Source organism: Magnolia sinica, unplaced genomic scaffold, assembly GCF_029962835.1.
Source record: "Magnolia sinica isolate HGM2019 unplaced genomic scaffold, MsV1 ctg403, whole genome shotgun sequence".
In the NCBI taxonomy this organism is placed as follows: domain Eukaryota; kingdom Viridiplantae; phylum Streptophyta; class Magnoliopsida; order Magnoliales; family Magnoliaceae; genus Magnolia; species Magnolia sinica.
The window spans coordinates 124,383-139,812 of record NW_026682843.1 but is presented as its reverse complement, the minus strand read 5'-3'; the positions used below and the strand labels follow the sequence as shown (position 1 = coordinate 139,812).

At 47.6% G+C, this 15,430-nt stretch overlaps 1 protein-coding gene across 3 annotated transcripts in view; it reads left to right on the top strand.

The window, feature by feature from the left end:
* LOC131236348 (uncharacterized) overlaps positions 1-15,430 on the top strand; it is a 28,583-nt gene that overhangs the window by 11,753 nt on the left and 1,400 nt on the right. Inside the window, exons 12-14 of one of the 3 annotated variants that reach the window (XR_009166703.1) lie at positions 449-533; positions 1,624-1,680; positions 2,650-2,840. Coding sequence is in view for 2 of the 3 variants with exons in the window: in XM_058233472.1 (XP_058089455.1) it covers positions 449-533; positions 1,624-1,680; positions 2,650-2,756 (249 nt within the window). In the remaining variant the exon portion in view is untranslated. Of the gene's footprint in view, positions 1-448; positions 534-1,623; positions 1,681-2,649; positions 3,059-15,430 lie in introns of those variants that run through there. The other 2 variants (XM_058233472.1, XM_058233473.1) reach the window with 2 other exon arrangements.

Genomic DNA, 15,430 nt, shown 5'->3' with positions numbered 1-15,430 from the left:
TATGGCATCATCGTGCCATATATTTTTTCTCTTTATTAGCTTGACACCAAGCGCGGATCGTTTTTTATGTGACACACCAGATACAATTGGATCTCCATTGGTCTTTTTTGGTTTGCTGAATCTGCGAGTTGATGGTTTCTGTTACATCATAATCATTGTTGCATTTTGTAATTCCTATACTCCAACAAGTGTTGACAACTGACAGGGACATTCCTACAAGAATGGAGTGTTCTTGTGACACTGCTTCATCTACAACGGTGGGATATGATCCCAAACATGCATGATCAGTATTTGAGAAAAGGGGTGATGCATTTGTGTTGTACTGTTATATGTAGTATACAGAATGCAAGGAGTGCAAATCTCTTTTTACATATTCTACTGTTTCTGGTGGCTGCCTGGAATCCCAGACTAAATGTGGGAATCTTTATCTTCCATTTTGCACTTTCAGATGCTTTCATCAAAGGATATTAACTTTGTGGGTTACACTTATAAGAACTTTGAAATCGTCAATGATCATCAAGTGCCTGGGATGGGTATCTCTCTCTCTCTCTCTCTCTCTCTCTCTCTCTATGGTATGAAGAAATAGACATGCATTTTTTCTTCTCTTTTACAACAATTATCAAATTGCAGTCATTGATAATCCCAGATCCTCCAAGAAATGCATATGCCCCCTCTGGCTGGCTAGTAGGTTGTCCATTGAATTTGGTTTCTGGGAATAAAAAGACTTTCAATTATATTTTAGGATTATTGGCTGGTTAATGATCTCTAAAAATGTAGTGCCCGGCAAGCTTGTTTGGCATTGCATGCTAGAGATCTTAAACTGTTTGCAAATTTCCCTTTTCGGATGATGCCCAGTAGTTAGCCTAAAGTGCAGTTTTGGGCAAGCTTGTGTTGGCATTTCAGTGACTGCTTGATAAACATGTATCAGCGGGCTGTCTGCTATTCCTTGCAACCGCCTACTCGAATGTTTAGTCTGATGGTGGTACATTAGTGTACACAGTGCAAACTTGGGTACCTATGGCTCAGCGGGCTTGTTTGGTGCTGAGTGCTCTAGGCATCAACCATTCACAAATTCCCCTTTGTGTGCATCATAAAACAGTAGACTTAAGGTGGAGTATGGGGCATAACTGTGTTGGCATGTTGTTGATCATATATCAGTAGTTTCCCTGATACTCTGTGCAGTCGACTACTTGAACGTGACCCTTCATGTGTTTGGGTCCTTCATTCTCAGTGGTTTGCTTAGCAACTGTCCCGATGTGACCCTGCTCTGCTTTCTTGCACTTTGGGGTGTGTTTTGTGTAATACTTGGGTTCAGGGTCTATATTTGGTTGGACCATGTTGGCAGGTGAGTGGTGTCAATGTGAGCCTTTGCCATAGATGGTTCCAAAAGCCCCAGTAGAAGAGGTGTGCTGATGTCTCTTGGGCAGATGGTTGTAGAACATTTTCCAATCTACCATTTAAAAGCTGACAGCAAATTGCCGGAAGGATTAGATGATTATGATGATGATCGTTAGAGAATAGGAATATTCATTCATTCTTTGTTATTATGCTCTTTAACGCTTATTTTTCCTTGTGGGCTGATGATCTTTATTTATGAGTAGCTTCTTTTGTGCTCATCTGCAGCTGAACTGAAGAAGAAGGATAACAAACCAAAAAGGCCATCCGTCATGTCTCTCTTTGGTATGCTTCCTTTTGTTCTTAAAAGTACACATTTTTGTATCCACTGTGTCAATGACTGAAATGCCCTCACCAGTGATCGAAAATCAAGGCTAGCTGAGTCTGTGGTTTTGGCGTAATATTCTCTCCAAACTATGTTTCCTTGGAATATGTGAAATATGAGAACAATCTGATTTGGTGGGCTGTAAACACTACCCAGGTGCTGGTTTTCGAAGGTTGCAACTTGCAACATGCTCTGTGGCCATATGAGGGACACTTTCTTAAAACTATGGCAAAATTGTAATGCTGAGTGGGTACGGAAAATGGATTATTTTCAAACTCTTGGTGGCTTCGCTACTGTTTTATAAGTGCGTGCGCGCACACACACACACGGTGAGGTCTCAAGTTCAAGCGGTTGGACAATGAGTTACAGTTCGCCTAGTGGATAACTTCTAATGTATTACGTACAAGAAATATCCAACCCTTCCAATAGTTTTGCACCACCAAGAGGATCACCCAGCAAAATCAGCCCAGTCTACTCATCAGGTGGGCCACACCATAGAAAACAATGTTTAGCCATCGATAAATGATGAAATTCAAGTGTGGTCCTCTTAATGAGCGGACGTGGCTAATTTTTTGCACAAGATTATCCTCATTATGGGGCCATCCTTATTGGACGGGTTGGATGTCGTACACACATCCGAGGTTGGGAGTTATCTAGTTGGTGAACCATAACTTTTATAGTCCAACAGGTTGGACTTGAGAGCTGGTGTACAAGCATGTGACAATCTAGTGTAATATCCTACCCTAAATTTCAGTGTAGTAGGCACATGTGGGGGCCGCCTCCCAGTTTGTTGGCTTTGCACATGATTGGTTCCTGATGGTGGTCTGCATGTGACAGCGGCCCTATCAAGAGGGGTGGTTTGAATCAAATCACTCTCTAGGAAAGTAGCCCCTTCATTCTCTCTCATCCTTTTTTTCTCTACGCTACAGATGATCCAGGGCCAGCTGATGAACCACCATCAGCTGAAGGGAGTTTTATCTGCCTCTTACCTCCCCATCTAGAAGTCTCCCAAAGCGAAAACCCATATTCTCCATGAAAAACCCGTGAATACTTGTAGTGATCAGATGGCTGAAGAGCTCCATCCCACATATTCAACTCCTTGCATATTTCTGCAGCAATGGTATATTTATTTATTTATTTATCTTCTTTTTTTACTTTCTCTTCTCCTGCTGTTGGATTTGGAGGGCAGGTTTTGTAACCATGATATGTAAAAGGTAAAAACCCCAAGGAAAGAGTTTGGGTTTTTGCTGCTTTAGTAAATGGTTGTTGTTCCTGCTTAGGTCAGGGCCTTATGTAAAATTCTTTATTGAAAGTAAATATCAAGTTGTTTACTATTCATATGTATAGTCCCTTTATCAATCTGCAAGTGGTATGAATCCAGGGTGTTTTTGAGATGTTTGATCTTATGGCCCACCATGTGGATGGACCATTTCCCCCAAAGCTGTATGAGTCACTGGTTTTATTTCCTTAAACTTGCCAATAATGCAACAGGTAAGGTCTTATTTTCATTCTCTGTTGGGGTTGGATGGCAGGGATTAAATCAATTGATAATCTGGAATCTCAAATCTTATTTTCTGCAAGAGCTTTTTGTTCTTTTCAAGCTGACTGCATAAACATGAGTTTCATATTCCCCAAGCATCAACAGGCAACCCCACAAGATTGTCCAATCCTTGTAGTTTGTAGCTTTGTCCATTATGGTGGTGGGCCTTTGTGTGAATGATTCTGACCACTATGGGCTTATTGGGCGGAAACACAGATCAAGGTAGCCTAGCCAGCGTGAATGTGGCTTGATGAAGAATAAAGCCTCATTAGCAACTTCTTAAGGTGGGGAGCCTACCACCACTGCTCTTCACAGTTCTCACATGAGGATTGAAGAGAATCTTGGAAGCACGTGTGCCAACTTGGTGTACGTGTGAGGCGGGCATCATCAGTTGTGAACATTCTGGTGGAAATATCGTTCATGTGGGCCATATGTGCATGGAGTACAGACTATCGGTCGGTATCTTTTTACGGTGGATTTTTCTCATCCACATGGTCAGCCTTACACAACTGAAACGATGTTCTTTGGGTCATGTTTGAGATAGGATTAAACGGCCTTGATCATGCACGTGTATGTTTCGTTGCTCCACTTCTCAAATCCAGACCATCTATTGCGTGGGGTAGCTTGCTGACTGGTGGACATCAATGGGACGTTCAAATGAAAGTTAGTCAGCGGTTGGAAAATTGCCCGGTGTTGGACGGTCTAGATTCAGGTACATGTGCCATGCTGAATTTTCGAACAGCAAAGGATCCGTGTACTGATTAAAATGAAAAGAGAAAAAAGGATTGCCTTGCCTTGGGGAAATTTGGAGAATGGTCTATCTACGTTGTAAACGGTCAGAGGAACGGTCTGGATAACTAATACGTGGACACCACTGGTTCTAACTAAAGGTTCGAGGACATGTAAGTCATGAGAAAAGCTTTCATACTCTGAAAGAGTGTGATGGTTGATACGCGGGCAGGTAAAAATTAGTTAGAAGCCGCATAGGTGGCATGCAAGCATGTCAAATGTCCAAGTTATGGTCCTATATCATGAACTAAAGTTAACACTTATTTGATTAATTGGACGGTTAAAATTGAAAATATTCAGTCAACTTCGACCCCAAGCACGGTGGGCCCAACATTTTATTTTAGGGCATGAGACCAATGTGGAATATCAAAAATATAAATGGACCACATCATTGCTGGGGAGGAAAATGCCTACCGTCGAAACATTCCTGGGACTTATTGTGATGTCTATATATCATCCAAACCATTGATAAGTGACTCTCACCTGGATGAAGGTAAAACAGAATATCGGATGGATCTAAAGATTCTGTGGGCCACCAGAAGGTTTCAATGGTCGACATTCAAACCTCTTTGTTTCTTGTGATGCGACCACACGAGTTCTGTTTTCTAGGCTCTTATGTCTGGAAATTAGCTGGCGAGACGGAAGTGAACTAGCTTGGGCGTTCAATCACCACCGTCCCCTATAATGCGGTCTATTTGAGATTTGGATTACTTTTGATTTTTAGGTTCATGCTCTAAAATAAGCTAAAAAAATAAATAGACAACATTAGATATACAATGCATATATCAAGCTGGGTCCCACAGTCAGGGATGCACGGTCTTTGATTGGAGTAAATGAAGATGAAAACAGTTTGAGGTGAGTTTAGCTCAAAGTAAATGCATGAAAATTAATGAACTGAAAGTAGATAGGCTTTTAAATGAAATCCACTTTTGGAGGAGAGAATTGGAAATAAGTGCGGCCAAATGCCTGACCTAGCAAGCTAATGGAACTATGGAATAATTTATTTATCAGCTACATTACTAAAATTACATCAATAGAATGATCTTTGCCATCCAAAGGTTTGACCATATAAATGAACAGTATAAAAACATTAGGGTCTATTTGGGCGGTGGGATTAGAAGGGATTAGGTGGGATGGGATTCAAAAAACATAATTATTATCCATGACAGGGATTGTCCCCTATTGCCATGGGATAAGATTAATTCACTGCTTTGTTGATGATATGGTGGTACATTGAATGGATATACCCACCATCATTTGAAATTACTGAGAATAACACACGTGTTATAGCTAAATTGTTCATTTGTTTTGTAACCTCATTTTATATCTAAAGAAGTTTTCAATGGTAAGTGTTGGGAACAAAAAATATAAGTCCGCAGATTCGGACTTAATGCCTCGGGTCACCAAAGAATGTGCCAAACCCGAGGCATGATTTGCAAAATCGAGACAAAGGTTGAGTCGGTTCGGACGACAAAGGTTGAGTCGGTTCCGACGACAAAGATTGAGTCGGTTCGGACGACTCATCAGCACTCCGGGCATGCGTCGGGCGGACCACCTTACCAGATCAGCCATCGCAAGATCAAGCCTCATCCCGGATATCTTGGGATAAGATCTCCAACCCCGAAGCTCACGGGATCGGATGAAGGCTCCAGATGGGCACGACCCAATCTCCGTGATACTAGGAGAAGATCCCGCGCACAATATCAGGAAGAGAATCCCCGTGCGATTAAATGCCCCAACAGCTATAAAAGAGGGACCCCGATCACCCTGAAAGGTACGAAACAAATTCTCTCTAAAAAGCTCCTCAATACTCTTAGACCTAATCCAGGCCTGACTTTGGCATCGGAGGGTCCCCTGCTCAAAGCCAGGGTCTCCTTTGTCCCCTTTTTGTGCAGATGTACACGAAGGTCCAAGAGGAGGAACCAGACATTTGCATCAACAGCTTGGCGCCGTCTGTGGGAACGTATAAAAAGCCATCTCGTATCTCTATACTGATTTCAATGGTGATGACTAGAACGACGGTCCCGGAAGAAGATTTGAATGAGAATGCGATTACAGGGCCAGCGAGTCCAGTTCCCGCAGCCCATAACCCACCTAACAACCGCCGACGAGGGGCGACCGAAACAAGCAACAATCGGGGTCGCGACGATGGGCGGTTGGACAAGGAGGTTCAAGAAATCCGCTCCGATATAAATATGATGAAGCAGATGCTGGAACGTAAGCAGCAAATGCCGCCACTCCCGCATCCTCAAGGGGAGACGGCGCACGTACCGACGGCGGCGGTTGATTCTCAACCTTCCCAGTCTTTCCGGCCGAGCCAACCCCAAGGCGGATCAGAACCATCTCCAGCGCAGTCAGCCAACGCTTCCCTCCCCCCGACTGATCTTCGGCACGAAATAGAGCGAAGAAGGCGCAATCGCCCATCCATGGAAGGCACGGCAGAGAGCAGTGAACCTTGGAAAGCCGATATTCAAAAATTTAAAAGAGAAGTGCGGGAAGAAATGGCGAAAGAGATGGCAGACATAAAGCACGGCCGGAACGTATATCCGACCGGGTCCGAAGCGAAGGCATCCCCCTTTGTGGACTCGGTACTGAAGGCCCGGTTGCCCGAGAGGTTTCGATTACCTCAAATCACTCATTTCACCTGCAAGACCGACCCGACCGAGCATATTGAATGCTTCAGAACCTATATGGAGCTCCACGATGCCTCAGATGCGGTAATGTGCCGGGCCTTTTCTCTTACATTGACCGATGTAGCTCGACTGTGGTTCAAACAGTTGAAACCAAAGTCCGTCAGTTCATTCGCTGAGCTGAGCGACGCCTTCCTCACCAACTTCATCGGCGGAAAGAAGAAATTGAAGCCCCCTGCACATCTGAACAACGTAGTTCAAAAGCAGGGAGAGCTACTGAAAGATTATATCAAGCGTTTTAATTTCGAATCCCTTCAGGTTCGAAAACATTCAGAAGAAACGGCTCTCAATGCGCTCATGCAAGGAGTTAGAGATATGCCATTCCTGGCATCTCTAGACAAAACTCCGCCCGATACTCTGGCAGAATTTATGGCATGGTCGGATAAGTATGCGAATGCCGAGGAAGCGCGAATCTTGCGTGAAACTAAAACTTTGACCAAAGAGTCGGCCAAAAAGGAAGCCGACTCGACCGGAGGAAGGAAGCACAAGGATGATCAAGCGCGTGATGAGCGAAGGTCAGGCAAACGGCCGGATCGAAGATTTTCCACATATACTCCCCTGAACAAGACTCGGGAAGAGGTATTGATGGAAATAAAAAACGAAAGCTTTGTTAACTGGCCCAGTAAGCTCAGGAGTAATCCTAATCGGCGGGACAAGGATAAATACTGCCATTATCACCGTGATCACGGGCATAACACAAGTGATTGCCGTCACCTAAAAGAAGAGATCGAACGACTCATAAAAGAGGGCCGACTCAGAGAACATATGGTTAAAGCTGGGGCAGCTGAGGCACGCCCGACCGAGAGCCAGCCTATGGAAGAGATCCGGACGATTATCGGCGGTTCACAAGGTGGGGGCGACTCAAACAATGCACGAAGGAATCATGCAAGAAAACTTAGTCAACCTCAATCCGAGCTCATGATCATAGACCGGCCACCAAAGAAAAAGAAAAGAGAAAGATATTGCATATCGTTCACAGAGGAAGATGCCCGAGGCATCTATCACCCCCACGATGACGCATTGATTGTCACCCTGGCTATCGCTAACCGAAAAGTGTTTCGGATACTCGTCGATACGGGGTCATCTGCAGACGTGTTATTTACCCAGGCGTTCGACAAAATGGGGATCGAACGGTCCACACTACGCCCAGTTCGGACCCCGTTGATCGGTTTTTCCGGAGGACAGGTACTGCCTGAAGGGATTGTCTCGTTACCACTCACTGCTGGTAGTGCCCCATGTCAGACGACGATGATGGTTGACTTCTTGGTCGTCGATCAACCCTCAGTATACAACGCAATACTCGGCCGACCTTCATTGAGTCTCCTCCAGGCCGTGGTATCCACATACCATCTTTCAATGAAATTCCCGACCGAGTCGGAGTCGGAATTGTCAAAGGAGACCAGCAGGATGCGAGGCGATGTTACATGATAGCTGTAAAAGGAGCCGCCGACAAAAGTCCGACCAACATATTAACGATCGAATCATTGGACCCTCGGGGCGAGAATTATGAACGAGGACAGCCGGTCGAGGATCTTGTCTCGGTCCCCTTGGTCGAGACAGACGGATCCAAGACAGTGCGAATTGGTTGGCTCGTCTCTGCAGTCCCCTTTGAAAGAAAAGCCGATAGCCCTGCTCCGTAGGTACGCCGACGTCTTTGCCGGAGTCATGAAGATATGCCCGGAATCGACCCTCCGTGGTGACTCACCGACTCAACATCGACCCGTCGTATCGACCGATCCGGCAGAAGCGACGCTCGGCCCCGAACGATACGCTATCATTGAAGAACAAGTTAACAAACTCCTCCATGCTAATTTCATAGAAGAAGTATACTATCCAGAGTGGGTCGCGAATGTCGTGCTCGTAAAGAAATCCAACGGGAAGTGGCGGGTCTGTATTGACTATACTGACTTAAATAAAGCCTGCCCAAAGGATAGCTTTCCGCTTCCAAGGATAGACCAGCTAGTAGATAGCACCGCCGGACATGAGCTCCTTAGCTTCATTGATGCTTATTCAGGATATAATCAAATTGCAATGCATAAGACAGATAAATCAAAAACTACCTTTGTCACCGACAAAAGGCCTTTATTGTTACCGAGTGATGCCATTTGGTCTGAAGAATGCAGCAACCTATCAAAGATTAGTTAATAAAATCTTTGCTCGGCTTATAGGCCGAACCATGGAAGTATATATTGATGACATGCTCGTCAAAAGTATACACGCGGCAGATCATGTGAATGATTTGGAAGAAATGTTTCTCACCCTACGAAAGTTTCGGATGAAGCTGAATCCGAATAAATGCGCTGTTGGGGTGCGCTCTGGAAAGTTCCTCGGTTTCTTGGTTAGTCAGCGAGGAATAGAGGCAAACCCTTAGAAGATAAAGGCTTTGATTGATATGGAATCCCCTAAAACCATAAAGGACATCCAAAGGTTGACTGGACGAGTCGCAGCACTTAATCGGTTCAGAGCCACGGATAAATGTCTCCCTTTCTTCAGACAGTTGAAAGGAAGACAAACAATGGGCTGGACGGAAGAATGTGAAGCGGCATTCCAACAATTAAAATCATGTCTCGGTTTCGCACCTCTCTTATCAAAGCCCGAATCGGGGGAGTCTTTGCTCCTTTACCTAGCGGTGTCCGAGGCAGCGGTTAGCTCGGCCTTGATACGAGAATCCGAAGGAAAGCAACTGCCGGTTTACTACGTCAGCAAAGCATTATTGCCGGCAGAAACAAGATACCCAAGCCTGGAAAAAATGGCCTTGGCTTTAATCACTTCCTCTCGCCGACTCAGGCCATACTTCCATGCCCATACCATCATCGTAATGACCGATCTTCCGCTTCGCCAGGTATTGCAGAAACCAGAAGCTTCCAGCCGACTCACGAAATGGGCCATCGAATTGAGTGAATTTGACATTCAATACAGACCGAAGGCAGCAATCAAAGGGCAAGCAGTAGCTGATTTTATCGCTGAAGGAACACCACCATTCGAGCTCCCGGTCAACGATATGCCAAAGGATGTTGCAGTTCCAACTACAACCGCTCCCTCGACCCTTACCTGCCCTATTCCCTGGAAACTGTTTGTCGACGGTTCTTCCAACTCGAAGGCAAGTGGGGCTGGGGTTGTGTTGGAAACCCCCGATCATACCTATATACAGTATGCCTTACGACTTGGATTCCAAGCGTCGAACAATACGGCGGAATATGAAGCATTGTTACTCGGCCTCCGTCTCGCCGCTAGCTTGGAGGTCACGCACCTCAGTGTTTTCAGCGACTCTCAGTTGGTTGTTAATCAAGTTACCGGTGTATACCAGACACGAAAAGACCAGTTAAGGGCATACATGCAGAAAGCAAAAGAACTTATCAACGGATTTCAACTCTGTCGTGTCACTCGGATCCCTCGTACGGAAAATAGCAAAGCCGATTTGTTAGCAAAGCTCGCCTCAGCCGATGAAGATGAAATACCCAGGTCCGTCCCTGTCGAATACGTCGATAAGCCGAGTATAGATGAACCAATTAGCGAGGCCGTCAATACAATCAACTCGGAACCATCCTGGATCGATCCAATCCGCCAATACCTTGACGAAGGAAAGTTGCCTGAGGATCGCGCCGAGGCTCGACGAATTAAGATCCGAGCCTCCCGTTACACCATACTCAACGGAACCCTCTATAAGAAATGTTACTACGCCCCGTTGCTGCGGTGCCTCGAACCCTGCGAGGCAAACTATGTATTACGGGAAATCCATGAAGGAATCTGCGGAAACCACTCTGGAGGGCGATCTCTCGCCCATAAGGTCCTACGACAGGGATATTACTGGCCCACTATCCAACACGACGCTCGCCAGCTCGTCCAAAAATGCGACAAATGTCAACGATTCGCGGCAATTCCGAGGCAAGCCCCCGAGGCACTGACGCCGATGACTGGTCCCTGGCCCTTCGCACAGTGGGGTGTCGACATCATAGGCCCGCTCCCTATGGGAAAAGGTCAGACCAAGTTTGCTGTGGTAGCAGTGGACTATTTCACGAAGTGGGCCGAGGCGGAGCCATTAGCTAAAATAACCGAGCAGAAGATCACCGAGTTTGTGTGGAAAAATATTATCTGCCGATTCGGAGTACCCCGCACCATTGTCACAGACAATGGAAGGCAATTTGATAATAGGAGCTTTCGCGAGATGTGTGACAACCTCGGAATCAGAAACGTTTATTCTTCACCTCATCACCCTCAAACCAACGACAAGTTGAGGCGGTTAACAAGATTATCAAGCAACATCTTCGGACCAAGCTTGGCCGGGCCAAAGGAGCATGGGCCGAAGAGCTCCCGAAAATTCTTTGGGCTTACCGAACTACAGCTCGAACGGCCACAGGAGAGACTCCGTTTTCACTAGCTTATGGCTCGGAAGCCGTCACCCCCGTTGAAGTCGGATTACCTTTGGCTCGAATCACCTCATTCAATGCAGAAGAGAATGAAGAACTCCTTGCACTCGGACTCGACCTTTTGGACGAACAAAGGGAAGTGGCGCGGCTGCGCATGGAGGCGCGGCAACGACAAGTGGCTCGGTTCTACAATACCCGAGTTAAGATTAGAAGGTTTCGAATGGGAGATATGGTTCTCCGGAAAGTTTTTTCCAACTCCAAGGAATTTGGGTCGGGTACGCTGGGACCCAATTGGGAAGGACCCTATATCGTCTCGGGCACCATCCGACCAGGAACGTATCGGCTAGAGGACCTAAACGGACAACCATTGCCTCACCCTTGGAACGCTGAACACCTCAAGGTCTACTATCCTTAGTTCGGTACTCAATGTTTAAAGACTCTGAACTAAGAAAGATTAAAACCAAGTCAAATGAATAAAGCTAAGCATTTTTTCTTCATTCATCAAAACACATACAAATACAATGTGTGAATACATCAAAGTGAATAGAAAGAAAAAATCAAAGGGCCCTGGTAACTGTCCTCATGCACCGGCCTCGTCCCCAGCAGCAGTGTCTTCAGCAGCGGCGTCCGGGTTCTCGGATTCCGAGGCTGCTCCACCCTCGATTTCTGAAAGGTCAAGGTCAGGAAAAGATCTCTTTATATCCTTGACGCATTCCAGATATCCGCTTTGGAACAAGCGGTCCCTCTCGTCCTCGAACTCCGCCGACTCAAGGAAAGCTTGGACGGCTTGGTCCCTGGCCTTCTCAGCCTCCCGAGTCTTCTCGTCGGCCTGCCGAATATGCTCTGCCGCTTCAAGCTTAGCCCGAGCTAATTCATCTGCGCACGAAGCATGAACTGTGAGAACTCACCGGTTCTCTTCTTCAGCTTCGGAGAGAAGAGCCAGTACCCGAGCAGCCTCTGCTTGCGCATCCTCCAAGGCTCTTCTGGAGGAAGCCGCCTCTGCTTTCGCATCTTCGGCAGCCTTCCGGGCAAGGGACGCCTCGCCTGTCAGGACGCCGACCTGGATTTCGGCCTCCTCGCGTCGCCCTTCGGCTTCCGACAGAAGAGTCTGCAGCCGATAAGTCGAGGATAGCTCCTTGCCGGCCTTAATCAAGTAGGGAGCGAGTTCAAGAAGCACCCTTGCGGCATGGCTGACGGTTTGCGATGACGGGGCGTTGTAGAGCCTCACGAACTCTCTTTCGCCCCCGTGGGCTAAGGCCCAGGGAACCATCCCCGATACCACTGGCTGCAGGACACGGCCCCCCCTGGTTCGTCTCCTCCCCTCTGGAGGATGCGGTCCTCGTCTCACCTTTCCTCCGGAAGACGCGGCCCTGGTCTCTTCCTCCCGTCTCGAACGTCCGTCTCAACGTTTGCCGAGTCGGGTGCCGCCCGAGGTTCCGAGGCAGCGGCCGCCTCCTTCACCCTTTCTTCCGGGTCGGGAATTACGACGACGGAGGGGGCAGAACTCGCCGGCTCTTTCTCCTTCCGCACCGCCCTTTGCCTCTTAGGCGGCCGAGGCCCGACAGAAGAACCGACCGCGGAGGAGCCTTCAACTTCGTGGATCGCCTAAGGGGAGGACGAGCTCGATCATTTCGAGGGAGCCGGCTCGGAACAATCCCGAGGTTAGGACGGGCTTGGGCAGATCTTAAAAAAAAAAAAAAAAACGAAGTAAGTCGGGAAAAATTCAGAAGATACAAGATACATTTTCAGTTACCTGTGACTTTCGAATCTAGACTGCAAGATGAAGGCGCTCCTGTAAAGCTCCTTCCAAGATCTAGTTTCGGATCCAACGTCCTCAACTCTTTGATCCAAGCCGAGGCACTGGAGCCGAGCTTCGGCCGCTTCTTCGGGATATCTGCTAGATACAAGTCCTTCAGACTCAGAATATTACGAAAAATGAAAAGGGGCGAGAGAGAGAAAACCCAAGTCACCTGCCCTATGGAATGTCCGAGGAACACGAGCCTCGCAGGGCCCGGACTCATCCATCTCCCAGCGACCACATGCCCAAAACCAACGCTCTCTCCAATGTTTGTTGGAAGTGGGAGGGTCAGTGATCAGGGAACCGCCTCCGCCTCGCCAAGCAGCGAAGACGTAGAAGCCAGGGTAGTTCGGATTCACCCGCACTTGATACAGGTGGAGAAATTCGTCGACTGTAAGCGGTGGCTGTTCCATCTCGGCCCACAACACCGCACACCCGAATAAGTTCCTCCACCCATTCGGGACTATCTGCCCCGGGGCAATCCGAATGCGAGACAGTACTCCCCGGACGATGGCCTGAAGGGGCAGACGCAAGCCGCATTGCATTGACACTTGGTAAATGGCGACCGCCCCAGCAGGAGGGTGATCCGGCAAGTCATTTGGACGGGGGAGATAGGTGATGACCGACTCGGGGATGTGATACCCGATTCGAATTCTGTCTAAGTCCGCCTCAGTTAAAACTGAGGGAACCGGACCGTTTAAATCTTCCCCCGATCCTTCTCCTTCAGACTCGGCATGCGCCGGTTCATCGATAGGAACTGGATCGGAGGTTCCCTCGGCAATCAATATTTCATCTTCTTCCTCCTCATCTTCCTCCATACCCCTCGGGAAGTTAGGCCTTCCCGGGCGGGTTAATAAAGATGACCCACCACGAGAAGGAACAACAGAAGCAGGGCGCTCCGCCGGAACTTCAGTGACTCTCTCAGATAGAAAAGCAGCGTTGGCATCCACTGCTATCTCCGTCAGTAAGGAAGGCGATTCCGCAACATTCCAAAAATGTTGCGCTTCACCTTCGTCTCCGAAAGCTCCCCCCTGGGGACTTCGAGAACCCCTATCCGCCATTATTATCTAATAAAGAGGAAGGAGAAACTCACCGGAGGGAGAAAGGAAAACGGAAATGGCGGAAGGAAGCGCTGACGGTTAAGAGAGAGGAAAGGAAGAAGATGAAAGACTGAGAAGGCTCCAAAGGGAATGAAAAGTAGGAATGGCAATAGAAGTTCAAAATGCGGGACCCCCACCAATTTATAAGATTGCCATACGGCGGGAGTAATTAATGAGGAAATGATTCGACGCCTGCATCGATTCCCCCACTCGACACGTGGCGCTCGCCGACTGACGACAATAATGCCCTTGCTACGTGTCCAAACCTCATTGGCGGGATGAGCGATTTGACGGCTGACGGCGCATGCGATGTCAGGAACCGAACCGCCTCCCGTCAAAGGCGACATGGAACGCATTAAATGACCACCTACTGTCTCGGACTGGGTTGTGAACCGACTCAAAACTCGCTACTCCTAAGTGTCATATGAAACACACGGAGTAGGGGGGGCTTACTGTTGGGAACAAAAAATATAAGTCCGCAGATTCGGACTTAATGCCTCGGGTCACCAAAGAATGTGCCAAACCCGAGGCATGATTCGCAAAACCGAGACAAAGGTTAAGTCGGTTCGGACGACAAAGGACGACAAAGGTTGAGTCGGTTCGGACGACAAAGGTTGAGTCGGTTCCGACGACAAAGATTGAGTCGGTTCGGACGACTCATCAGCACTCCGGGCATGCGTCGGGTGGACCACCTTACCAGATCGACCATCGCAAGATCAAGCCTCATCCCGGATATCTTGGGATAAGATCTCCAACCCCGAAGCTCACGGGATCGGATGAAGGCTCCAGATGGGCACGACCCAATCTCCGTGATACTAGGAGAAGATCCCGCGCACAATATCAGGAAGAGAATCCTCGTGCGATTAAATGCCCCAGCAGCTATAAAAGAGGGACCCCGATCACCCTGAAAGGTACGAAACAAATTCTCTCTAAAAAGCTCCTCAATACTCTTAGACCCAGAATCCAGGCCTGACTTTGGCATCGGAGGGTCCCCTGCTCAGGCCAGGGTCTCCTTTGTCCCCTTTTTGTGCAGGTACACGAAGGTCCAAGAGGAGGAACCAGACATTTGCATCAACAGTAAGTATTCAATCCTCGTTGCTTTCTATAGTGGGGTCCAGTAAGTATTCAATCCTCGTTGCTTTCTATAGTGGGGTCCAGTAAGTATTCAATCCTCGTTGCTTTCTATAGTGGGGTCCACATGAGCATTAGATTTACCTGATTTTTTGGCCCATGCTCTAAAATAATCTCGATAAATGGGTGGACAGTGTGGATATAGCCCACACATCTTAGTGGGACCTACAACAACTTGCTAACATCGAGTGAAATTGGCACGAACCTAATGCCATTCTATTTAATGTAATTCCAACCTCTTCCATTCTTCCAAACATGGAGTGAAATTGGCACACGACCAGATGAATCCCATCCC